Source organism: Passer montanus, unplaced genomic scaffold, assembly GCF_014805655.1.
Source record: "Passer montanus isolate IOZ18808 unplaced genomic scaffold, ASM1480565v1 scaffold2, whole genome shotgun sequence".
Taxonomy (NCBI): Eukaryota; Metazoa; Chordata; class Aves; order Passeriformes; family Passeridae; genus Passer; species Passer montanus.
In genome coordinates, this window is record NW_024366591.1 from 20,910,666 (window position 1) to 20,937,064 (window position 26,399).

General features: G+C 37.7%; 1 protein-coding gene across 21 annotated transcripts in view; it reads left to right on the forward strand.

Annotated features, from left to right (window-relative positions):
* SYNE1 (spectrin repeat containing nuclear envelope protein 1) overlaps nt 1-26,399 on the forward strand; it is a 293,146-nt gene that overhangs the window by 214,753 nt on the left and 51,994 nt on the right. For 19 of the 21 annotated variants that reach the window (XM_039707342.1, XM_039707354.1, XM_039707356.1 and 16 more), the window contains 21 exons: nt 226-332; nt 1,347-1,497; nt 2,307-2,441; nt 2,602-2,757; nt 3,531-3,740; nt 5,027-5,128; nt 6,883-7,002; nt 8,515-8,715; nt 9,940-10,113; nt 10,567-10,698; nt 13,016-13,212; nt 14,134-14,266; nt 14,640-14,822; nt 15,640-15,789; nt 17,321-17,497; nt 18,100-18,255; nt 21,437-21,592; nt 22,327-22,497; nt 23,096-23,229; nt 24,640-24,844; nt 26,007-26,189. In XM_039707342.1, the coding sequence (XP_039563276.1) occupies nt 226-332; nt 1,347-1,497; nt 2,307-2,441; nt 2,602-2,757; nt 3,531-3,740; nt 5,027-5,128; nt 6,883-7,002; nt 8,515-8,715; nt 9,940-10,113; nt 10,567-10,698; nt 13,016-13,212; nt 14,134-14,266; nt 14,640-14,822; nt 15,640-15,789; nt 17,321-17,497; nt 18,100-18,255; nt 21,437-21,592; nt 22,327-22,497; nt 23,096-23,229; nt 24,640-24,844; nt 26,007-26,189 (3,333 nt within the window). The remainder of the gene's footprint in view (nt 1-225; nt 333-1,346; nt 1,498-2,306; nt 2,442-2,601; nt 2,758-3,530; nt 3,741-5,026; nt 5,129-6,882; nt 7,003-8,514; nt 8,716-9,939; nt 10,114-10,566; nt 10,699-13,015; nt 13,213-14,133; nt 14,267-14,639; nt 14,823-15,639; nt 15,790-17,320; nt 17,498-18,099; nt 18,256-21,436; nt 21,593-22,326; nt 22,498-23,095; nt 23,230-24,639; nt 24,845-26,006; nt 26,190-26,399) is intronic. The other 2 variants (XM_039707344.1, XM_039707348.1) reach the window with 1 other exon arrangement.

Consider the following 26,399-nt stretch of genomic DNA (forward strand, 5'->3'; position numbering starts at 1 on the left):
GTTCCAGAACCTGCATTGTACCAGTTAATTAGTTCAGTAATCCAGTTTATGTACCAAATATTTCTGTGTCCCTGGCTGGAGATTTTGGACTACTTTTGGTGTTCAAGCAAGCCATTTCAGAAGTAGCTCAGCTAACTTTGCATGACAGTTAAACAAGGTAGACATATCCTTCCAAGGCAAAACCAGTCTGAGATTTGTTCTGTTTTGTGTAACTTGCTGTGCTAGGAGCTGGAACAAGAGCTAGAAGAACAGAAGAATCTGCTTCGATCAGTAGCATGCCGTGGAGGAGAGATCCTAACGCAGCAAAGCTCTACTGAAGGGCTGTCTATAAGGTGTGCTTTCATGTGTTGTTCCAAAAAGTAAATTTCTGTGGCTGTACTTTGTCATCCCTATGCTTACCTCCCTCTACATGCCCATTGCTCTCTAATTTTTGGTTTATCATTTTTATAAAGCACCAAGGCTACTGGAGTCCTGGTTTATAATCTAGGGGTCTGATAATACAGTTATACAAACTGTTTTGTGATAATGGATCACCTTCAGCAATTAGAAATGCCTTTATTCATATTAACAGGAATCACACAATCACACTCAGATTGAAGACTAGTGATATGCATTAGACAAGCAGTGGATCAGTTACTGTAACTTTATGGACCAGCGCTGGTGTGTGAATCACATCCACCTCAAACATTGGCATCTCCCATTGTAATCAGATCTTCCCAGATGAGATACTCATTGCTTAATTTTATTTTTCCTGCAATTAGAAAGTATTTTTTCCTTTTGAAGCGTTAATTCTAATGCCAGAAAGTACTTAACCAGTCTCCTTCTCTCTGAGGCTTACTTCTGTCAAGTGATGGTGTACTTTAGAAATTAAAAAAAAACCCAAAAACTACCAGGCAGAAAATTCTGAATGTGATTAACTGTTTACCAAAGCTAAACTCGTCTTTCATTAAACTATGAAGGACATAGTTCACCATTTTGAGAAAGAAGATGAGGAAGAAGTCAGATAAAATATTTATTTTAATTCATGCTTTGAACTAAAACCTCTTTATAGGTTACATTTCAGTGTAGTATAACCCCCAGTCTGGTTTGGGGATTTTTTTACTTATTTTGGGTACTTGCAACTTCAAACATTCTTTTTGAAAGTACATTTTATTTCATCAGATAAGAACTTCTTGCTGTTCAAACCACCCTTTGTGTTATTTTCAGAAAAACAAAACCAAAACCAACAAGTCAAAGCTTTAAAAAGTGGCACTTAATTTAAATGTAGAATTTCCAAATGGAAAATTACAACTTTAAATTATTACAACTTGTGCATTTATTAAACCTTTATGCATCTTCTGATTCAGTGAGAAGCCTGATGTACTCTCTGAGGAACTAGTCTTAGAAGGTGAGAAGCCATCATCTGAAGAACAGATGAAGAGGAAATGGGAAAGCCTATACCAGGAATTCAGTACCAAGCAGAGACTGCTCCAGAAAGCTTTGGAAAAAGAACAGCTGGTAGCTTTTTTAAATTTCTCTTCCCATTTTCTCTTTGAAAGTAGTTGTTACAACAAGAGGTACAATATGTAGACCCATTAAGGTGCTGTAGTTAAGGCATGAGATATGGAGCAGTTTATTTTGTGACACCTTTAAAAACTGTTTCATATTAGCACCAGCACTGCTTATGTTCAAAGTGATTTGAATTGCACTACCATCAGGTTAATGAACTAGAAAGGAAGAAAGAGCGCGGACAAAAATGTTTATCTACTTATCTAACTTAGGATAATTCTGTAGCAAATCATCACTCTGGAATTGATCAGTACTATGGCAGCAGCTTAGAGGAAAACTGTTATTTTCAGTTTGAATTTATTGGTTACATTTAATTCTTGATCTTCGTGGGTGAGGAATTTCAGGAACAGTATTTCTCCTGAAAGAAATGGGGATTAATCAATTAAACTGGGGACAAACAAAAGTCTGTATTAACATACATCTTCCATTTTATTGTTAATAGACACAAATTGACTTTTCTTAGCCTAAGACTCCATTAATCAGCTTCCAAAGTTCTAAATAGCTTGTATTAATTAAAGAGTAATAATAATATTTTGGGTAAAAGCTAGTAATTTTTAATTCTGGCTACAAGCACTTATCCTGCATTTCTAGTGAACCTCCCATTGAGCAATATTTATGCAAAATATTCATGATATGGAGCATTTGTGTGAGGACCATGAGCATTAGCAGGTGATGGCCTCAGGCAGTAGGGAATCTGTACAGCTGAATTTTGTGCCCTGCATATGCTAGATGCATCCTAATTAGTGCTTCTCTCTCAGCAGCTTTATAGCAGACCAAACAGACTAATACCTGGAATGCCTTTGTATAAGGAGGAGACACAGGATGAAGATAAATCCTTAGTGTCACCAGTGCTGGTTGAATTGAATCAGGCCTTTGAAGATGTCTCATCTGAGGTAATTTTCAGTTGTCTTTACACCTCTCCTACAGCAAAGCCACATTAACAGTGAAAACTCCTCTGGCTATGACCTGGAAATCCAGGCCTTTCCCAAATATTAGAAGTTAGGAAGACTGTCTTATACTTCTGTGCTGGACTTCTCTGGTTCCTTTGCCCAGGCTGGACGGGTGGAGGAGACCCTGCATCTGGAACAGAAGCTGTATGATGGTGTCACTGCCACGTCTGTGTGGCTGGATGGTGTGGAAGAGCAAGTCTTTGTTGCTACAGCTCCGTTGCCAGAAGAAGAAACAGAAACCTACCTCTGCAAGCAAGAGGTGAGGAATGCATGAGTGGGAGTTTCTTTTAATTGCCAATAAGTGTGCATTTTATGTAGTGTTCAGAACAAAAGTGTTAGAATGCTGGATAAGTGACATGTTGCCGACATAGTCTCTATGTAACTGCAGCATTCTGCAGTTGGCCATGAAGAGAATGTTGCAGAAAGCATGGACTATTTCTTCTGTTTAACATCTAAGGATTAGAAAACACCACATTGTCGAAATTGGAACAAAGTGAAAAAGAGGGAAGAATACTCTGGGATATAGAAAACAGCACAGGTTCATCAACATTAATTAGGGGTGAGGGAGGTGGAAAGAATTGAGTGGGGGGGGGAGAGAGTGGTGGGGGGGAGAGAGAGGCGATAGGACAAAGGAACAATGGTTTTCAACTGAAGAGGATAGATTCAGACAAGATATAAGGAAGAAATCTTTCAAAATGAGAGTGTGGAAAAGCTGGAGCAGGTTGCCCAGAGAGGAGGTGGATGTCGCATCCCTGGAAGCTTTCAAATTCAGGTTTGAGAGGGCTCTGAGCATGTCCATATTTACCTCAGGAGGGTTGGACTAGATTTTAATCCAACCCAGATGTTTCTGTTCCAGCACTTGTTTTCCTTGGAGCATGAGAGATTACTGTAGCTTCCATCTTTTTCTAGTGTGTGTTTATACCAGCCATGTAAAAAATTCACTACATCATTGCAAAATTGGCTATGGCTATGGCAATGTTTGCCTGCTTTCCAGAATGTCTAATTGTTGCTTCTGTTTTTCTACAAAATTAGTCTCTTGCCAAAGAAATCAAAGACATAACAGAAGAAGTGGATAAGAACAAGAATTTGTTTGCTCAGATATTTCCTGACAGTAGTGATAAGAGGGTTATTATAGAAGACACTTTGGATTGTCTCTTGAGAAGACTGACCTTACTGGAGTCGGTGGTAAATCAGAGATGCCACCAGATGAAAGGCCGGCTCCAGCAAATCACCACTTTCAAGGTATGACGTGATAAAGTTAACAGAGGTCTGTGTCAAATGGGGATATAAAGGCTGTGAATTTTTTGTGCCAAATCAAAAGAACAAGGTTGTCACAGGTTTTTTATTGAAAAATTAAATTTCACAAGCTATACAAAATTTGATACCCTAATAATTACTCAAAATTTAAACTCTCCACTGGAAGGCTTGTAAAACTCGTGCAATTACTGTAAAGTGATAATCTTCCTGTGCTGTCTCACCCTGCTGGCATTACACAAAAGGAGGTCTGTGCAAGTATGAAAAAATGCTGACAAATGGACAAATGTGCACTTTCAGAAAAATTTCAGAGTTCAGAAATGCTTTCAGATCTTTCTTGGTGTCTGCCTTATCTCCTATTATTATTATTTTTGTTGTCATTATCATTGTCATTAATATATAAAGCCTTTCAGTAGGGTTTATTTTTAATTTAAAAACCCATGAATTTAAAGAAAAATCCTTTTGTCTTTAGATTAGGGTCATCTTTGCATAGATTCTTACTACTAGATTTCCTTTCTAACACCATAATCTTTCCTCAGCAATCTCTCATTTCTCAATGAAAGACTTCCCTTTGCTGATGACATCAAGGCTGATCAGAATTAATTGCACTATGCTTAGAGGTTTTCGGTATTTAAAATAATTACTGAATGTAAAAATAAATACTAAATCATTAATGTACCTCTTATGCTGAAAGTCTCAGAAAAATGTGCTGATAATTTTCTGTTAAGAAAGTCTCAGAAAAATGTGCTGATAATTTTCTGTTGAGATGAGTGCAAGAAAAAGATGATTGATTGTATTTAAGCAAAATTGTTAAGTAATACTTCAGTGTCTGTTCTGATAAAATCGTCTAAAACTTTTCAGCCCTGTAATGTGCAGAGGTCTTGTTTACTTACGTGTTTGTAATTAAAACAACTTGCCTTAAAAAGTAAAACCAAGCTTGTTTACAATCGTATGTGGTTGAATAAACTGCACAAGAATTTTTTTTACATGAAGATGATGACCCTTCGTAATTAATCATTTAATTGGAAGGCAAAAGTAGAAGTGCATTCACAGGATATGTTTTAAGTGTGAGTCCCTTTAGCTCTTAGTCTCCGTAACTGGATTTTCAGCAATATTAAAGGTTTTGCATTGGGTAATTATCATCCTTCTGAATAGTTTTTATGCTGTAGTGCCACCATGTAATATTTAATGCTTTAAACTTCTTGAAGCATGGAATATTTTTCAGTTGTTTTGTGCTGTGACTGGCTGTAATTTATTGGTTTTGTCTCCTGTAGAATGATCTGAAGCTCATGTTTACATCGGTGGCTGATAACAAATACTTACTTCTACAGAAATTAGCGGAGGCAGCTGACAGACCAGAAACAGAACAAATGCAGGTACCACCACATATCTGTCAGTTGGGGAGAGGGGAAGAGGTAAAGTTTTTATCCAAAGTATAAATGGATTCTAGAGAACAGTTTCTTTAAATGGGAGAACATACGTGTTCACATTAAGTATAGGAAAATAAGTATGTCCAAGAGTGTATTACACATATTTATAAGTAAATAAAACAAAAAGGCACAACAACAAAAAAACCCTAGCAAAAGTGTCTCTCTCATCTCCGCAGCTGACCTAGTACCTAGTTAGGTTTATTCTGGGCAGTATTTGAAAAAAAGAAAACTTCAATAAACAAAAAAAGTCCAGACTTTTGCTAAATTGTTTGACTATTAAACTTTATTAAGGACCAAGGGCACTTTCCTGCTCACTGGCTTGTCGTGATGTCTTTAGTGTTACTCATTTTAATTTAAGGCAGTAATTATTATTTCTTTATCAGGAATGGCCTGATTAATAATTAATTATTTATATGAAAAAATATATCCTGTTTTCTTGTTTCTGTTTTGCCAGTGAGAAAAATGAATGAGGCTACTTTTTATAGATATTTCTTGTTAGTGATGTCTGGTGCCAGCAGGTGGCTAAATGGAAGAGAGTTACCCTTCAGCTAAGCAGAAATACTGGACTTTATATACCTGACATTCAAATATTGAAGGAGTTGAAGTATTGAAGTCTTCTGTGTGAAAAAAAGAGGTCGCACTGTGTCTTTCTTTTCTGTCTTTTGTGATGCCAAACATTGACAAAAATTTATTTCCAGTATGATTAATTTAACTACCAGCTAGGAAAACAATGTGTTAACAGAAGAAAGTGCAATTATTTGTTGCAGAAAATCTCCCTTGTCTGAGAAAACATTCAGATTTAAAAGCATTGCTGCTTGTTCAGTATGTGATTAGGAAGTAGAAGTAAGGCCCTTAATCAGCCTGGTGACTTCAATTGCATGAAATGGAAGTTTAGTGACTGTATTGTGCAAACTCCATGCTGCTGAAAGGCAGGAGTTCTACTTCACATACATAGTTTAAAAATATTTGGATAGGAAGCTTCCAGAAAGGGCCTCAACAAAGGACTTTAAGTACAGGATTCTACCTTGCACTTTTAGCTTTGTTATAATCTGCATGTTATTTCAGCAGACACCTAGAGATGCTTGTAGCTTCCACTGGAAAAAACTCATCACCTTCAGGCACTTGCAAATACCAGTCTGTGTTCTTAAGTTGTAGTTTTCCAATTGCAAAAGGGGAGGTACAAGTCTTTTTCATTGACAGTAATGTTGGCCCCATCCCAGTCTTGAAAGGGAACTACACTGAGCTCTTTGCATTCATACGTGGGTTCTGCTGTGATGGTTGATTGCTTGGTGCTCAGAGATGACAGGAATGACTGTTAATAAAGAAAAACTCTTTAAATAACATTGTTAATTAAAAAAATTATTTGGGGCCTCTATTGCATAGTTAAAAGCATGGAATTTCATAGCTATGTTTGGTATAAAAAACACTAAGCATAGTATTTTTTATGATAGTAAAACAGCTTGGTATTAGAAATTAATAATGATATGCTTATTTAACTTTAAGAAAAAAAACTGGGCTCTCCCAACTTTTAATTAATACATTTCCTTCCTTTAAAATCCATCTTTTAAAATATCATCCTTTAAAATTTCAGCACACTGAAGGTGTGATTAGTACTGCAAGCAGAAAAAAAATCTGATCATAGGCCAGCTACACTACTGTTATTGAAACTTAAAACTAAGCAATGTAATTTTCATATACAGGTCATACTGCAGGCAGAAGAAGGTTTAAAGGAACTAGATGCTGGAATCAATGAATTAAAGAAACGTGTAGACAAGCTACAAATTGACCAACCTTCTGTACAAGAGTTGTCTAAGATTCAGGTATGGTTCAATAGTTTCATCCTTGACCTGTCCATCCTATCACCTTTCTCACCTGTGGTATCAAAGGAATGCTTCTTTATTGTTCATCAGGCAGTTTATGAAATGGAATTTTAAGGCATTTCAGTATGTATAAAAGATTATGTTTTTTCTGGTTTGCCTAGTTTTACAATTTTGCCTCTTCAGATTTTCTAACATCTCTGATATTAGCAGTACTAATTGTAAAAATCAACAAAACCATGTTTTCTGCCAGCTCTCATCCACTCCCTTCTCACACAGATGACGTTAAGCATGTAAACATAAATTTGTCTGCTGAAGGTTCATCCCTGTTCTCACCAGATTCTCATGATCTACGGTTTAGTACCGCCTCACATCTATCATTCAGAGAGGGAAGGGGGTAAAGGGAGACAGAGAGTGAAGTGAGACCTGAAACTGGAAAGGTTCTGCTTTTACTAGAGCACCTCCCATGTCAATCCATGTGGGCAATTGATCCACAACTTCTGTATACCTGTTGAAAGTCCTTTTTGAGCAGTTTGGCTGATGCAGGGGAATGCTTGAGGAAATATCAAGGAGAAGGTTTATGAATGAATTTTACCATTTACAATGATGTCATAATAAATTGGAAGCAAATAAAACAGCTGAAACTGGACCATAAAGTTACAAAGCCGACTAGACATTGATATCAATTAAAATGAATGACTAAGAAATAAATCACTAAGAAATTTGTCTTTTTACCATTTCTTTATCCTTTTGGTCTTAGCGCCTCCTCCTGGTTTGTTTGGGTTTTTTGTTTTGGTTTGGTTTTTGGTTTGGTACTTCTCTTTTTTTTTTCTCAGTTTATGTACCATTATGCTCCCCATCTACTTCATTACAGTTTTTGGAAAAGCCTTTCTTTGGCTTTTTCTGACAGTTTTGCTTCTCACAAAATTCTGTTTAAGGCTGGGAGATCCAGCTGCAGTCTGAGGGTGGGCACTTTGTTGTAACACTGGATGATCATAGAGATATTTTTGTTGTTGGAATTTTTTGTATAGATCAAAAGTATTGCCTTGTTTTGGTTTTTACAGTAAGTTGTATGTATCTTGCTTGCTACCAGTAAGATCTGGGGAAGGAGAAGGAAGCAAACCTGACTTTGAAATGCCTATGGTATCCATGATGGAATCCATGCAATTCTCTGCATTATAAAAGTAAAATGTAAACAACATCTGCATTGCATGGTAGTCACTGTTTTTGATCATTAAGCCACATCTTTGCTACTTACATAAGCTTTTGGAATTCTGCTATTTTTTTTCCCCAAATGCAGGTACTTCAGAGAGTTGCAGGTCTTGCTTAGTTTTTCTGTCTTTAAATGGCAAGTTAATTTATCAATTAAGTCAGTATATCTGCAAACTCTTTTTGGTCTTGAAATAAATGTTATTCTGCTAGTATTCACAGAAAACACAGGGACAGTAAGGTTGCTTCTAGGAAAACCTGTAATGTGTGAAATAAGACCCACTGTTGCTGCCCTTTTCCCCCCAGGATAAGTATGATGAGCTGCTGATGATCATTGGATCCAGGCGGAGTGATCTGAATCAGAATATGGCTCTGAAGAGGCAGTATGAGCGGGCTTTGCAGGACCTGGCTGACCTGGTAGAAACAGGCCAAGAAAAAATGGCTGGTGACCACAAAATGATTGTTTCTTCCAAGGAAGAGGTTCAGTCACTGCTTGAAAAACATAAGGTAAGAAACCAGGACATATTTCAGGACTAGTAACGACTGTAAGCTTGTTGTCATGCTTGAGCCCCAGTGGGAAACTAAGAACCACACAGCCGCTTCCTCCTTATGTGTTCCTTCCTGGGGAGAAGGAGAGTCAGAAGCAAAGGTAAGCCTTGTGGGTTGAGAGATGAATACTAATACTAATAGCACTAATAATAAAAATAATTGCAATAGTCAATATAACTGTAATGGAAAGGAGAGAGAGAAATAAACACAAGAGAAATAAATAAATTATGTACAATACAGTTGTTTGCCACCTCCTGACCAATATCCAACCTGTCCCCAAGAAGAAATCAGCAGCTTCCAGACAGCTCCCTCCAGTTTATGTGTGTATATGAACATGATGCTCTATTGTATGGAATACCCCTTTGACCTGTTCTGGTCAGCTGTCCTGCCCATGGTATCTCCAGGCTCCTCATGCACCTCCTCACTAGCCGAGCAAGGGAAGCTGGAAAGTCCTTGACTTGGGGTAAACACTACTCAGCAACAAACAAAACATCAGTGTGTCATCAACATTATTCCCATAGCAAAGCCAAAACACATTGCTGTACCAGCTACTAAGAAGAAAATTAACTCTATCCCAGCTGAAATCAGGACACTTATGAAGAGCAAATTGCTACCCTTCTGTTCCTAAAAATTCAGGAGCTTTTCAGAACAGTGGGCTAGACTATATTTTAAATTGGAGCCAGTGAACTGTTCTGACAGACTGAGTTTCAAATGCTTTGTTGGAGATGAACCCAGATAGATTGCATTTTGTTCATTATTCTAATAAAAAGTTCTTTGTATTGTCCTGTCATGCTACATAGCAATTTCATCCACCACTCCATTTATTTTCAACAGAAATTTACATTTGGTAATAGCACCCATAAATAGGACAATTATTTTCCACATTTTCATTAGACAGAAATTTTTGGGGCTCTTTATCTGATTTAAGCTGGTTTTGTTTATGGAATGAGGGTCAGGATGGAATTTGTGTGGAAAGAATGACTGACTCCTTTCTTTGAATTGTCCTCTTTAAATTATGTTCAATTTCATGAAATGCTTTGAAGTGAAAAGTTTACCTAATTCTATGTAGATACTTGATTGTACTGCTTATGTCTTAAAATATTCTTTTAGTGGTAATGAATTGAGTAATAATTGGACTTCCTCTTTTCTGTTCTCTGTCTCCCTCACATCTGAATTTTTCAGGAATATTTTCAAGGGTTGGAGTCTCACATGATCCTGACAGAAACACTTTTTAGAAAGATGAGTACCCTTGCCCTCTTGAAGGAAACTCAGTCACATTCAGAGATAATGACACGAGCCTCAGCTGTATTAAAGCTGGCTCATAAACGAGGTGTGGAGCTGGAATATATTCTAGAGGTGAGAATTTCTGTGGCCTTTTCTATGCTTTCATTGTGATCAGCCACCAGGATATTCTATAATGCTGATTTCCTGTGCTTGGACAGAATTGATGAGCGTCAGTCCATTTTGTCATACGCACAAAGCACTGATAGACTACATGCAGTCTTTTCTATTTAACTGTTGTGACCTTCAGGTGGCACAAGTTGTGTTCCTCTAAGTCTAAAGAGCTGCTTAGCTTTATCTGGTTAAGGAGAGCATGACAGTTTTATCCATGTGTTCTTACCAAAAGTTGAGCTTGGCACAGGGATGGTGTCTTTTTACAGGTCCACTGGACGTTTGTAGTATTATTTCTGTACTTTCACAACCACATAGCTAACTGTAGGGCTTCAGATTTTTTTTTAAAAAAGAAAAAAGTAATAGAATTTCTAGATACCCAGATTCACCATATACATGGATAATTTGTGCTTGTAGACCTGGGTGCATCTGGATGAAGATTACCAGGAACTCACCAGACAGCTGGAGTCTGTTGAAGGAAACATCCCCACTGTTGGGTTGGTAGAAGAGACGGAGGACAGGCTTAGAGACCGGATTACACTTTTTCAGGTTGGTGCTTTGTCGACATTCTCTGCAGAAAAGAGGAGTTGGAGGGATCTCTGACTGTCATCTAGTCCAGCCTCCCACTTGAAGCATCACAGTTGTCATGGCTGGATCAGCAACAGCTTTGGAAACCTCAAAAGTAGGAGATCCCAGAGCGGACCAAGGGACCAGTTGCAGTCCTGCACCAAGGCCTACTACAAAAGGTTTTCTGTACTGCCCAGTCAGTAACACAACTTTCAGCTTTGTCACCACTGTCTTCTTTATATTGTGTGGCACTACTGAGGAGAATTTACCTCTATCATCTTTTTAATTTTACTGCAAACAGCTGTGGATCTTTATTAGACTGGCCCTTGTTTGTCAGGCTAAAGCAAGCACATTTCCCACAGCCTCTTTGTGAAGTACATTTGCTCTAGGTTCCTAAATAACTTAGTTGTTACACTGGACCCTGACTACTTCCTTCTTCCTCAGCTCAGTGAGACATGGGTCACAGCACAGTCAGATGGAGTAGATTTGGCCTCATCAGCACCACCTAGATGAGGATAATGAAATAACTTCATCTGATTTCCACAGTACTGATATAGACCCGTGCTGTGGCTTGCCTGATAAGCTGCCAGGTTAATACACTACCAGTTTCCTTTCTGACCTGTACTGAGACACGCAGCTAGTCACCCCAAGTCAGTCTGATCCACAGAGACAGTAATTTTGTTATAAAAGGCTGTTAGGGAATTTAAGCTGAGTATTCCTGGTCGCTGGTTGGTCCTTTTTGTCCCTGAAAATGGAATCCAGGAGTATGTGCTCCATGATGTTTCCAGAGAGCAAGGTGAGGCTGAACAGCCTGTGGTTCCTCAATCTGCTTTCGTCCCCAAATGCAACAGGTAGTTTAAATACAGTTTTTCTACCACATCCTGTTTCTTTGGTCTAGTGTTTTGGTTTTGTCTCGTTATACTAGACATTTTAGGTGTGGGTTTTTCATTCTCCTTTTTGTTTTACAGAAAAATGTCTGTCAAATTTTTCTTGAAAATTGACTTTGTGTTGTTATCTTTTTGGTTATTTTACCAGACAGCCTTCTGCTTTTCATATGGTATGAGGACAATTGAAGCAATCTGTTCTGTGATTGTTTTGGTTTTGTTTGATGCTAGGCATTGTGTGTCTTTGTCCTGACCCTAAATTAGTTTTTGGGTTTTTTTTTCTTTTTCTTTTCAGTTACATAAACTAGGTTGTTCAAATCTGGATTCTTCTATTCTGCCATGTCATAGATTTTATCAATTGGCCACATTTAGTTTTAAAATCCATCATAATAAATTTATTATTATCTTAGAATTTTTTAAGCCTCTGTCTAGGATTTTTTGTATATATGTTCTGTGTAAATACACAGACTCACAAATATATAAAGGTAATTTTAAAAAATTTATTAAAAACTGTATTTTTGTGAAAGAGGAAATAAGAGTGATAGAAAGTTCATATACAATAATATTGTTTGTTTTGTAGCTTTTATATTCAGATTACTTTAATCAGAACTGAAAAACGGGAATGCGTGTACATTTTATGCTCAAACTTACACCAATGTACAGATGTTTTTAATATCCATACTATTTGGGTAATGATAGTGGAATTTAACAGGTATATTTGCCCACATGTACAAATTCTTTAGCCATACACAAGTTACCATTTAAATTTAATCTGTCTCATTTTGGGTAATACTATTAACAACCTTTCCTTTTTCATTATCTTTTTTGCTTTCTTGTGCAATAAAAATTTGTCTCTGTGTTCAGGGGTTTGGATGGATGGGATGATCTTTTTTTTAGCCATGAAGAGCAGGAGGGTAAATTAGTAAAAGAGTGAGATGTCCAGAGAGCTGAAGATAGGCATTGGAAGGGCTGAAGAGGGAGCCACTGTTAATAATTTATAATAAGTTATAATAATTTATATTAGACATCTTAACATTCATTGCAGTAGATGGTAGATTTTCAGCAGATGCTAAAGTTGTGGTATTTTAATCCACATTTTCTGATTTCTATCAGAAATGGTGTTGCCCCACAAAGATTATTTTCAAGTTTAGAAGATCTTTGCAAAGAAGGAGTTCATCATTAGGAGGAACCAATAGACATATTGACATGATTGGGTTTGTGGCACCATGTTCAGCTTTTGAGCAGATTACCTGCGTGATGGTTCTTGGGGAGATCTAGAGCTGGAGCAAAGGAAAAAATTGATGTTCTGTGGTGACATTGCATAAGCAACAAATTGCAATAAAAGGAAACTAAATGTTGAGAAAGTGTGGTAGCAGAGACCTGCAGTTATTTAACCAACTCCTCTGTCATTACAGCATCTGAGATCCAACCTGACTGAATACCAGCCTAAATTATACCAAGTGCTAGATGATGGGAAGAGGCTCCTTTTTTCTGTTAGCTGCTCAGAACTCGAAGGTCAGCTGAACCAACTAGGAGAACGCTGGTTAAGTAACACCAGCAAAGTCACCAAGGAGCTTCACAGGCTGGAGACAATACTGAAGCACTGGACAAGGTAATGCTGATGTAATGGTAAATACAAAGTTCTTCACCTGTGCTTTTCAGTCAAAGCCATTCTGGACCCAGACATATTTGATTCAACATTTAAAAGAAAGTACTTTGAGATGTATGTCAGTTTGACTGCTCTTCTGTTCCATAGAACATGCTCTCTCATTGTTTATAAAAGATGTAGCAGATAAAAGCTGGTGGCAGGAAATCTGAAAATGCTTTCTTAGATGATTAATTCAGAATCCCCATGTGCATACAGGTGTGTAAGAAAAGTTGTGTGCTTCGCTGGGTAACATGAGTTGCCTCTGCATGTTTTAGTGGATGCATTGGCAGCTTCTGGGTTCTTGTCTGTGTCACTGCATATATGGAAGAGAGCTTTTGGTACCTTACTAATGAATGTTCATATGCAACTTTTGGAATTAATTATCTAGTTGGTATAGAAGCTCTGTCTATGAATCCCTGGCTAATGTGTGGCCACTTATATTCTGTTATCTCATTAGTTGCTTGGGATGTGAAATGATATGGAGATGATTTCTGAAAAAAAGGAAATTAATTTCTGCTCTGAGATATTTTTTTGTGAAGATTTAGGAAGACTGAGCCTTCTAATGGAAGTTAAAAATCCATTTATGTGCATTGGGTGGGGTTGCAGCTTGTCCAAAGATGTTTGGGATCTATTTACTGTCCTTCATTAAACTTTTGTCTAAAGGCAAAACTCAGGCCCTATTAGAAATTTTGAGCATAGTGGCTAAAATAGGAACTTCCTGATGTCATGCCTGTCTGTAAAATTAAATTTTATTTTGAAATTCGATAAAATTAAAATTTTAAATCTGGCATTCAGTATCTTCCTCTAACACATGGAGGAAAGCCTGCTCAGTTGGAGGCAAGAAGTGGCAATGACTGTTTCAGTCTTCTTTAAACATCTTGCCAGGTATCAGAGTGAATCAAATGAATTGACACAGTGGTTGCAATCTGCAAAGGAGCGACTTGAGTTTTGGAGCCAGCAGTCTTTGACTGTTCCTCAGGAACTGGAAACAGTCCGAGACCACCTGAACTCCTTTTTGGTGAGTTGATCATGAACCTGGGATACCAATTTCTCTCCAATTACAATTAAACAGTTGATTAATCAAATGGTTATGCTTCTTCTTACCATTGAGTATGTAGGTAAGCTGTTCTTCAGCTGGTGTGAATGCACATTAAGCACTTCTTTGCTGTAGGCAGGAATTGTAAATCTAGAGGATTCTGAAAACAGAAAATGGCTTTATGACTGAACACAATTTTTTTTCTAACTTACTGTGAAGTATAGCTGGTGAGTGCTAATAGAAAGTACATATTTTAGAGGGAAAGGAGGATATTCTTACCTTTTTGGGGTTCTAAAACAGTAAGAAAAATTTAAAAATACTTAATTATTTTCACAAAAAATGGTTCTGCTTACAGGAGTTTTCAAAAGAGGTGGATACTAAGTCATCACAGAAATCTTCTGTCCTGAGTACTGGGAACCAGCTGCTCAGGCTTAAGAAAGTAGATACAGCTGCATTGCGTGCAGGATTGTCCCACATCGAAACCCAGTGGACAGAGCTCCTCACACAAATCCCAGCAGTACAAGAGAAGTTGCACCAGGTAAGAAAGCCAGAGATAGCCTTTGATATTCCAGAAAACTAAGACTGTACAGTTGGCACTGACTAGTTGCTTCCTTTCTGAGTTTGTCCATGTGAGGAAAGATAGGAAAAAAGTTGTTTTATTGTGGGAAAGCTGACACTTAGTTTCAAATCCTGCCTGTGTAATACCCATCAGTGTTACTTTCAGACTTACATAGTTACATTTGTTACATTCTAACTAAAGAACTGGTGAGGGTGTTTTCAACACATTGGTCTGCTTTCTGGAAAAAGGAATTTCACATCTTTGTGCCCTGTGGTAGTGGTTTTGTTCAAATTGAACTGAATAGGTTAGGTTCAAGTCTGTGGAAGACAAAATAGACCTAAAAACATTATTGATTATTGCTAGTATATGTAGGCACAGAATGCTTTTGGTTGTGTAGTTTTGGGGTTTTAATGCTTTAATACTGAACTTAGAGAATTATACCGGTTGAAAAGTTGTTTTAATATACAGTTGCTATCAGTGTAAGCTGTTGCTTTAGTTTATAACTTAGAATGCTCTCGGAGTTAATAATAACTTTGTGATTTACGGTGAGAGGAAAGGTCACAAATCTTAACTGAATTTGGGATAGTAAACAAGACAATGTCATTCTGTAGTTCTCTGAATTGTCTTGTAATACAAAATATCTGTGTCCACCTAAAAGTGTCATAGAGCCAATTCTTGAGTAATTAAATGCAGGCAAGCAGTACTCTATCAACTACTGAAACTGTGTTAATGCAAAGCAAGGAATTGTTACCCATTTTCTTCACAACATGAGCTCTTAAGTCTGTTATCTCAACAGCTCCAGATGGACAAAATTCCTTCTCGCCATGCCATCACTGAAGTTATGAGCTGGATTTCGCTGATGGAAAATGTAATTCAGCAGGATGAAGAAAATATAAAAAATGTAGTAGGACAGAAAGCAGTTCAGGGTTATGTCCAGAAGTACAAGGTACTGAGTGGCAATATTATTAATCTTCCTTTTGAATTATCTCCATTGTTACCGCAGTTAAATGTATAGAAATATGTACAATACAAGTAATTTAGGGGGGAAAAAATCACCAACTTTGTAGAGTGGCTGGAATTGTATGCAAGTTAGAGCTGCAAAAATTTGATACTGTGGAAAAGAAGGCATAATTACTTTTACTCTGCTATTTACTTACGGCAGGAATATAATTTTTAGTATGGTTACCTTAATTCCCAGGAAAATCCAAAGCAATATGCACATTATTGGTCCTTATTAGATCTGCTAAAGTGAATGCAGTACTCCAGGCAGGGTCTCACAAGAGCAGAGCAAAGGGGCAGAATCATCTCCCTTGAACTGCTGGCTGCTCCTCTTTTGAAGCAGCCCACAATGCAGTTTGCCTTCTGGCTGTGGGCACACCCTGTTGGCTTATGTGCAGCTTTTTATCCATGACAACTCCCAAATCCTTCTCTGCAGGGCTGCTGTCAATGAGTTCATCTCCACAGCCCAGGTGTAGCACCTTGCACTTGGACTTGTTGAACTTCATGAGGTTCTCATGGGCTTAGTTCTCAAATTTGTTGGGGTCCCCTGGATGGCATCGCATTCTTTAGTTATATCAACTGTGCAGCTCAGCTTCATGTCCTCTGCAGACATGCTGAGGATACGTCTGATCTCACTGAGACATTGATAAAGGTATTAAAGAGCACTGGTCCCAGAGCAGAGCCCTGAGGGACACCACTCATCACTGGTCTCCACCTGGACACAGAGCCATTGACCAAAGCCCTCTGGCTGCATCTATCCGGCCAAGTCCCTGTCCACAAAATAGTCCACCCTTCAAACCCATGTCTCTCTGATTTGGAGATAAGGATATCATTTGGGACTGTGTCAAAAGCATTACAGAATTCTAGGTAGATGGCATCAGTCAGTCTTCTTTTGTTGGCTGGTGCAGTCATTCCATAGAAGGCCACTGGACTTTACTAAGGGCACAATATGCCCTTAGTAAAGCTGTTCTGGCTGTCTTAGATCACGTCCTTGGCTTGTATTTTCCTTAACATTGCTTCCATGAGCGTCTGTTCCATGATCTTCCCAGACACAGAAGTGAGGCTAACCAATCTGTGGTTCCCCAGATCTTCCTTTCTTCCCTTTGTAAAGATAGGAGCAATGTTTTCCCTTTTCCACTCATTGGGTATTTGCCTGACCACCAAGACTTTTCAAATGTGATGGAAAGTGGCTTGGCAACAACATTGTTCAGCTCCCTCAGGACCCTGTGATGCATCTCATCGGGTCCCAGAAACTTGTGCCTATCAAGCTTCATCAAGTGGTGCTGAACCCACTCTTTTCTTGCAGTGGGAGGGACTTGTTTTCTAATTCCTCGCCAATTGCTAAAAAACCCTTCTAGGTGAATTGTGATAAAGATGCAGCTGTTGAACATTTTTCCTCTGTTTTGCAGGAAGGTGAGAAATTGTGGTACTTATATGCTGCTTTGTTTATTCCGTTGTTTTTTGGTTTTTTACCCTAGGGTTTCAAGATAGATTTAAATTGCAAACAGTTGACCGTGGACTTTGTGAACCAATCAGTGCTACAAATCAGCAGCCAGGATGTTGAAAGTAAACGCAGTGACAAAACTGATTTTGCAGAACAGCTTGGAGCAATGAACAGACGTTGGCAGATCCTGCAAGGCCTGATAACAGAAAAGGTAAAGACAAAACATAACTGCTCTGGTGTGAACTTTCAAAATGCACAGAACAATAAGATTATAATGGTTGGAAGCCTCTGCAAGTCGTCAAGGTTAATCTCCTGCTCAAACAGAGCTAACTTTGCAGTTCGCTCAGAAGGGACTTGGTTATCTGAATCTTGAAAATTTCCCAGGGCAGATTCCACATACTCTTCTGGGTAGCTGATTCATGCTTAACCACTCTGGTGGGGGCCAAGTTTTTGTCTTGTTCCCAATAAGGATTTCCCGTGTTGCAACTTGTGACTGTAATATCTTCTCCTTTTATTGAATATCTCCCAGAATAGTCTGCCTCCACTTTCCCCATGCTTCCCTATAAGGAGTGGACAGCACAGTGAGATGGTTCCTTTGCCCTCTTTTCCCCAAGCTGAATGAAGCCAGGGTTATTATTAATTCCATTAAAAATACTAGATATATGCAAATTTGAATGTGTATACTGTTTTTAAATTCTGAAAGCACTGAATTCCAAGAAGACACTACTTTACATTGGTCTTCAATTATTTATATAATTGACCCAACAGTAAAGATAATTGTGTAAGGAAGTATATACTCATTTTTCTTTGCAGATTCAGCTCTTGGAAAGCCTGCAGGAATCCTGGGCAGAATATGAAAATAATGTTCAGTGCCTAAAAACTTGGTTTGAAACCCAAGAGAAGAAACTGAAACAGCAACAAAAAATTGGAGACCAGGCTTCAGTGCAGAATGCTTTGAAAGACTGTCAGGTAATGTCTACTTATAAATAATAGTGTTCTCTTTCCAAGAGTTTGAAACCACACTTGATAAATCCATGTGAAATCTTCATATTGGTGAAGTCAGTTACTCAACGCTTCCTGACAGAGAGATTTTATTCCTATGATGCCAGCAATAAAAGAGGAGGAAGGAGCCATAATGTCTCAAAGTTGCTTAAGACCAACTGAAGTCATAATTATTTTTACACTGGACATTTCAAAGCATGCCAGGCATACTGAACAAGACTGTCAGGAATATGTTGTCACATCTGTTTAGCCAGTCTTGTGGGTTTTTCTGCCTTTTCACTGTCTTTCCTCTATGCCCCACTTTTTTCCATTCTTTTTCCATCTTATATGTTCCCCCTGACTATTCAGAAAAAATGCTAGAATCCAAGGAAGTTTTATGCTTTCATTCAGAAGGTTGGGAATTGTTCCTTCTAGTTGTTTTTGGTTTTTTTTGTTTTTTTTCAAATCTATAACTATCCAGAAAAGAAAAGAGAGTCATGATTATGATGTGCAAAGGTGAGACGAGGCAAAGTGCAGCTATACATAATGCACTTGTGTTATATGTTCCACCTGACTATTCAGAAAAAAATGCTAGAATCCAAGGAAGTTTTATGCTTTCATTCAGAAGGCTGGGAATTGTTTCTTGTTGCTGTTTTTTGGGTTTTTTTTTTTCAAATCTATAACTATAACTATCCAGAAAAGAAAAGAGAGTCATGATTATGATGTGCAAAGGTGAGACGAGGCAAAGTGCAGCTATACATAATGCACATAAGTTCAAAACCACCACAGTTTGTCACATGGAATTCATACAAGGATGACACAGCAGTGTCATAGTTGTATAAGGTATCACAGGGTATCACAGTTGTCTCTGAACATCTTACTCAGAGCAGCACATATTTAAATAGTAAGAAGCTTACCTCTGGAGCTGTCAGGCCAGAGTTAAAGCTTACAGAGTTAAAGCTTACAGGTATACTTTTGAATTTATAGACAAGACCTCCACACAGTATCAGCATCACATAATTTTTGTTCAAAATAATTTTGTCCTACCAGATACCATATAATAAATTTCATGCCAAATCAAAATAGAACTGTCAGGCAACTGAATGCACAAAATCTGGGTGTTCTCATTCCCATAAAAGGGATTGAGGAAATGTGTTTATGTGTCTGTCCTGCATGAATTTAATTAATGGGACAAATATAACCTAGCATTCATCTATTCACAAAGAGAACAGCTGTAAGTTCAAATGAAATGTATAAAAGAATTTACTATTTATTCACCAGTATATGAAGCCCATCTTTGTTTCTGTAAAGGCAAATAGCATGGTTAGGCCAGATATGTTAAGAGGTCAATTTTTTTTCTGAAATTGAATTAATGGGACAAATATAACCTAGCATTCATCTATTCACAAAGAGAACAGCTCTAAGTTTAAATGAAATGTATAAAAGAATTTGCTACATATATTCACCACTATATGAAGCCCATCTTTGTTTCTGTAAAGGCAAATAGGGTGGTTAGGCCAGATATGTTAAGAGGTCAAATTTTTTTGTGAAATTCCTGACCTGAGTTTTCAATCTGTCTGAAGTGCTTAGTTTTAATTCAGGTATCTTTATGGTTTCAGCACAATAAACTCATACAACTGAAGGAAGGGTGATTTAACATAGCCTAACATAATCAACAGTCTGTGCTTGGCTGGAGTTCAAAGCTGAATCTGATTTATCACCTTTTTGGTTCCTTTTGGTCAGGGAAGTTAGCAAATACACGTGTGGAGTTAGTTATGAATGGCAAGACTTTGATCAGCAGAGAAACAAATTGTTTAAGAAGTAACTGTGTCAGAGACTCCCAGATATCCGGTTGAACTAGTACAAAAGCTGGAGTTTATTTATTAACCAGTGTTAGTTGCTGCTTTGTGTCATATTAATAAGTGAAGTTAAACATTTTTTCCTGTCAAAATAATGCATCTTTAATTTAGTTATGAGTTATAAATGATGAATAAAAAAGCCCTTTTTAAAGAGAACTAGAAATACTTGCTGGTCTTGGTGTTTGAAACTTTGCCTATTCTGAATTTTGGAACAACCTTGTATAAAGTTAAATTACTTTTCCAGTGCAAAAGTCCACTTTTTGGAAAGTCAAATTTATTATGTTCAACTTTGAAGCGTTAGTGTTGTTGTCAGGTGGTTAAAAAAAATGATACATTACTCTGGCGTGCTCCAGAACAAGGTCTTGACTAGATGTTTGAGTAAAGGTGAAATAATACAGGAGAATAAAGGCTGAGAATAAATACTGCCACAAAAATGCTCACACAAATATATATATAGACAAAAGTGTGTTGTTTCTGTTTACTCCAAAAATTTTCCAAATATATATATAGACAAAAGTGTGTTGTATTTGTGCTGGGATAATTTTTGTTTACTCCAGAAATTTTTCCAGCTATCTACAATGTAAAGTCTCTTATGGCAGTGGTTCGATTGTTGTGTTTTGGGATTCACAGGGAGTGAAATTTATTGAAAGACATGGAGTTTCAGGTTGACCAGAGTTCTCTTGTATTCTTTTCTTTCTCTGTTGATCTGTTTCTCTCAGTAAGGGGAGGTTTGCAGAAAATTACACAATAACCTGAGATCACATGGTGTAAACACAAGGTTGCTGTCACCTCACAGTCTGCTTTCTGTATCATACTGACAGGTGAACACAAATCTGTGCTGGCCTGAAACCTGAATTTAGGGGCAAGCCTTACTGCCCCTCTCTGCTCAGACTCAGTGTTTGTGCTGCCTGAAGCCCCAGAGCTTCCAGATGAGTCAGAGCTCTGCAGGACTTTCATCGATCTGCCTGCACCATGATATGAAATTTTATAGGTAGTTTCCCAGCGAGGAATGGCTATTTTTAAAGAGTTTTCTATTCTTACAAGAGAGAAGAAAATTATACAGAAGTTTTATGTAGAGGACATGCTTCTATTTCAATCAACAACAAACTGTTAGACTTTAAAGGGAACATAAAATATTCATTAAATTGCTGATGAGTTGTGAATGCCTTGAGAATAAAAGTCAAAATATGTCTGCATATCTCCTATATTTTAAACTAAGGAGCTTATGGGCATCCTTTCTATATCAAGGTATTATTTAGCCAATTAAACAAGCAATACTTAGGTATCTTTTTTTTTTTTTTTTTTTTTAGGAATTAGAAGAATCAATAAGAACAAAGGAAAAAGAAGTAGAAAATGTAGAACAGAGTGGTCTTTCTTTGGTACAGAACAAGAAAGAAGAAGTCGCTTCTGCTGTTATGAATACACTGCGAGAAGTTAACCATTCCTGGGCCAATTTGGATCACATGGTAAAAGAATCCTTAAGGGGAAAATTACACCTCTAGGAATAAGGCATGGAGGAGAGGGAGAATTAACAGTTGCACTAGTGGATTTCTTCTGGGTTGTAGGGGAAGAGATTCTGAATCATGCCCCTCTTTCCATCACTCTAGCCATCAATCCCCAAGTTTGTGTGCACACACCACATAAAATGAGTATAATATTTCTTGTTTCAACAATGCTTTTAGTCATTGTAAGTGAAGCTTTTTAGATGCTTCCTGATATTTAGTTTAAAGGTACCAAATTATCTTCAAATTATTTTCAGTTCCACAGGTCTCACAGAAAAAGGAAGAGATCAGCATTCATTTTCAGCATTCAAAGTTTGATTGACATCTGCCTTCTCAGAAGGAATGCAGTGTGTTAGTGCAAGCCTCTCGCCTGATTTCCATAGGCTGATTTCCCTGCCTTAGGGATATGTGTAGTCTCAAGAAATTTCCTTTGATCCTGCTTTGGACCAAAGTAAAATGAATTTTGACATCTTTACAGACGCTTCCATCCAAACTTTATAAAACGAAATAGAACTTTATGCTGTTCCCAGTGTAAGCCCAGCTGATGGCTGTAAAAAATCTTCATTACCCAATAGGTTTAGACTAGGCATTTAAGATAAGAAGCATGCAAGATCCAAAGGAAGAAAATAATTTAAACAAATCCAAAATAGCTTGAATGCTTTTAATTTACTTTTGTCTTTATTCCTCCCTCCTCCCAGGTTAGCCAGCTGAAGATATTGTTGCAATCCGTTCTTGATCAGTGGAGCATTTACAAAGTGTCTTATGAAGAACTGAACAGTTATCTGACAGAAGCCAGATACTCCTTGTCCCGTTTTTATCTTCTTACTGGTTCTCTGGAAGCTGTGAAAGTCCAAGTTGATAAACTTCAGGTGAAAAGAGTTAATTTTGTCTGAAATCGCATGAATGCAGATAACTGCAGGTTTTGACTTGTAAGAAGTAGAAGACGTACTGGCCCATTAAAATCACATGACATTAAGAGAATACTTATAAACCAGCCACTGCATGTTTCCTTTTGCAGAAAAATTTATTTGGGATACTTGTTTTCTTTTTAGATTTTTGATGTTCTTTGTAATTTTGAGCCATACCATCAAATTGTTACAAGGTTTTAAATCATGCTAATGGCCATAAAAACTAGAGTTTCTTGTGCTACTTCATCAGGCTTCAGAGATACAGGTGTATGTTGAGATCACATTTTTAGGCCCCCACCAACCTTGCAGTAGATTGATGATCAAAGAAAATAATGTTCCAGGAGCTGAGACACTCACATGATCAAGTAATTTACCATTGTAAAACAAAAAAACGTATTAGAGCATGTTTATATTAAACAACTTATTTATATGAGACACATGAAATCAAGTTTTTGTTCATAATCTAATACAATTGGTGCATACTGTTTTGAAATGCTTCTACATTGTGGAGTTTTATTAACTCGTGGTTTTGTTTTGTTTCATTATTATTCTGCTTTAGAGCCTACAAGATGAATTGGAAAAACAAGAGAATAGCTTACAGAAATTTGGTGCTGTGACCAATGAGTTGTTGAAAGAATGTCACCCACCAGTGACTGAAACACTTACCAACACTTTGAAAGAAGTGAATATGAGGTAGAAAATGTCTTTGTGTTAAACTTTAATTTCAGTAGCAAATCTGTATTTATCCATTATCCAGTTTTCCATTATCACTGTTTTTCTTATATGTTATTATTTTAAGTTCCTGGGGTCATTAGGGGTTTATTGGAACAGGCAGGATTATTCCTCTTGCCAAGGACTGAAGTAAAACTCTCATTTACTGGTCATAATAAATGAAATACATTTTCCAATGAGCATTTGAGCATTAATGTCAGTAGTTTTACTTTGTGCTTGACTGCCAACCAAGGTTCATAAATACTATGCTGGAAAATAATACTGCACTTGAAATTTGAGAACTTTATCTGAAAACTTCATTTGCAGTGTTTCAATAGTTTTGCATCAGCTTCCTCAAATTTTAGGTTGCTATTTCTAGTTGTAGGAAAGGCATCATAGACAGGAAGCTCCTCACCAATACCTTGGCAAACAGCTTCCCCAGCTTTGAATTCAGGCAAGAACTAGTAAAAGGGTTTACTCAGATACAGGGAGGATCCAGAAGAAAAAAGATAGTGTGGTGGAAAGCTGGGATTTTTTTTGAAAGCAGAATCACACCAAATTCATTTTAATCTGTGTTCAGTCCTGTCCTAGAAACTGGAAGTGGGAGGAGGGATTATTAAGATACCATAGAATTTAACAGTTTCAGTGATGTCTGGCAGAAGTTTTGCTCCAAAACCTTTGCTTTTTATAATTTAATAATAATTGAGAAATACTGTGATTTTCTTTGGTAAGGAAACAATTAGGCAGTTTTTTAACTATGAGCACATTTGAGAAAGCATGTGTTCCTGGTTGCTATTAGAGAAAAAAATTCACTGGGAAATTATTATAGGAAAGAATTCGAAGGCAGATTAGATATTTAATTGGATAATAGAAATATAAAGATTTTTAATATGTCTGGGAGTATTTTACAAGCAAGTTACACAGAGCTTTATGACTAATTACTGTGTCAGAGTTTGGGAGAAAATGGCATAAGAAGAAATGGTGTCTTGTTTACAGCTGTTCTGGGCCTCTTAGACCTGTACAGAAATCTGCTGTTGGCAAGGCATGATTGGTCATGGATGCTTTCTGATGCTGTGGGTACTAAGTGGAAATAGCAGGAGGAGGAAGTTCACTGCAAAAAGTGTGCTGCAGCTCTGACCACCAGCATTAATAAACAGCATCCAAGGTGTAGCACGCATCACACACATTGTGACAGCTCAGAACAGCCTGGTTTGGTATTGAAAGAGAAATTCCTTGGTTTGGAATTTCCTCTGCTACCCAAGTGTCTGGATCTTGATTATTACCAAATTTCTCAAAAGTGGAGAGACCATGGGGAATAGCAGAGAGAAATAGGGACATGGATTGTTATTGTGGATTCCCAGGCTTCGATCTCTCACGCAGTCTCATCCCCAGGTGGAACAACCTCCTGCAGGAGGTTGCAGAGCGGCTGCGTGCCAGCAGGGCTCTGCTCCAGCTGTGGCAGAGGTACAAGGACTGCCACCAGCAGTGCTCTTCCACGGTCCACCAGCGAGAAGAGCAGACCAATGAACTCCTGAAGACTGCAACCAGCAAAGACATCGCTGATGATGAAGTTACTTCTTGGATTCGGGATTGCAATGTATGTTCAGTCAAGCTTTGCAGCTTTTCTCAGCTCTGTGGGCTAAAAAAAATCTCAAGAGGCTCTCCATGGCTAAACTCTCTAGTTGGTGTTTTGGAATCTTGTATACTACATATTTCATTTTACTGATGCAGCCTAGGCATAGGAGACAGCTGTATGTTTGCTACCTAAATGTCATGAATGCCTCTAAATTTTGATGCCTCCATTAGTTGCTGTGATGTTGTTTCAGAAGCTTGTGTCTAAAGTCTTCTGTCTGGAGAAGGTGGATAAATTGCCTCATTTGATTCAGTCTTAAGGTCCTGCTTAACGAAGGTATTCACGCTTGGGAAAGTATCTCTACCAAGTCTTTGGAGTTCCTTATAATAGAATGAAACTCAAAATTCTTTGACTATATTCCCACCAATCAAGACTGTTCACATTTTCAGAATGATAGAGATGTCTTTATTCTTCCTTATGGAAGGACACCATTCTCTCTGAAATGTTGAGATTCTTCCTTTTTTGAGATTGTATCTCAAGGCAGAAGAATTATTTATCTGCTCTCTGTGCTTACATTTTGGTTCTTTTGAGCTTAAGTTAATGTTAAGTGTCATTGACCAAAAAAATAAAATATGAATTGTCTCAATGTAAGCAAAACAATTGTAGTGAGAAAAAAAATATTAAGTTAGTGTTTAGAAAATAAACATGTTCATGATCTTTTGGCACATTTTCTGCCGTGATCGGGCACCATGAAATTGTTTGGTTCAAATAATTTATTTCCTGGTGTCCCATTCTTTAACAATTATGTTAGATCATTTAAAAAAGTTATTTTTTCAGCCTTCCTGGTAAATCATAGCAGGAAGAAAAGGGAGGCCTACACCTGAATCAATTCACAGAGAGGGTTGCCACTGCTTAGGACCATCATGTCAGTAAATTCAAAAGGTTTCTTTCAACAGTTATTGCCTCATCAACAACTCAGGCTTGCTCAAAGGTAGTTGAGCACTTTTTTCCGTTCCTTTCTGTACAGGTTCTTGACATATCTTTTTTTTATTCTTCAAGTCATACAGAATGTAACTGTAAGTTAAGAAAAGTTTCATATTGAAATGCAGTTGTAAATAAAAGTTTTCCTTACAGTGCCTGAGTACCAGCTTTAACTATCATGTCCTTATTCAATATGTTGCAACAGGATGTACTCACAGATTTGAAAACAGCACAGGAGTCTCTGGTTGTTCTTCAAGAACTGGGGGAGGAGCTGAAAAGCCAGGTGGAGGCTTCAGCAGCAGCAGCCATACAGTCTGATCATCTCTCTCTGAGCCAGAATCTGTCAACCCTGGAACAGGCTCTCCGCAAGCAGCAGGCTGCACTTCAGGTATGCAGACACTGTTTACAATCATCAAATGTGATCATCCTGTGGTTCCTGAAAACACATAAATCAGCTAAATCTGCCTGGGAAAAGAGGGTAGTGTTACCTGTTAGACAGCTTTTCCTAGACTTCCCTGGAAACCAAAGCTGAGAGTAGAAAATATGCTCGAGTCCAGCAAAGAGACCTTGTAAGAAGGTCCAAATTCTGGGATGAGGA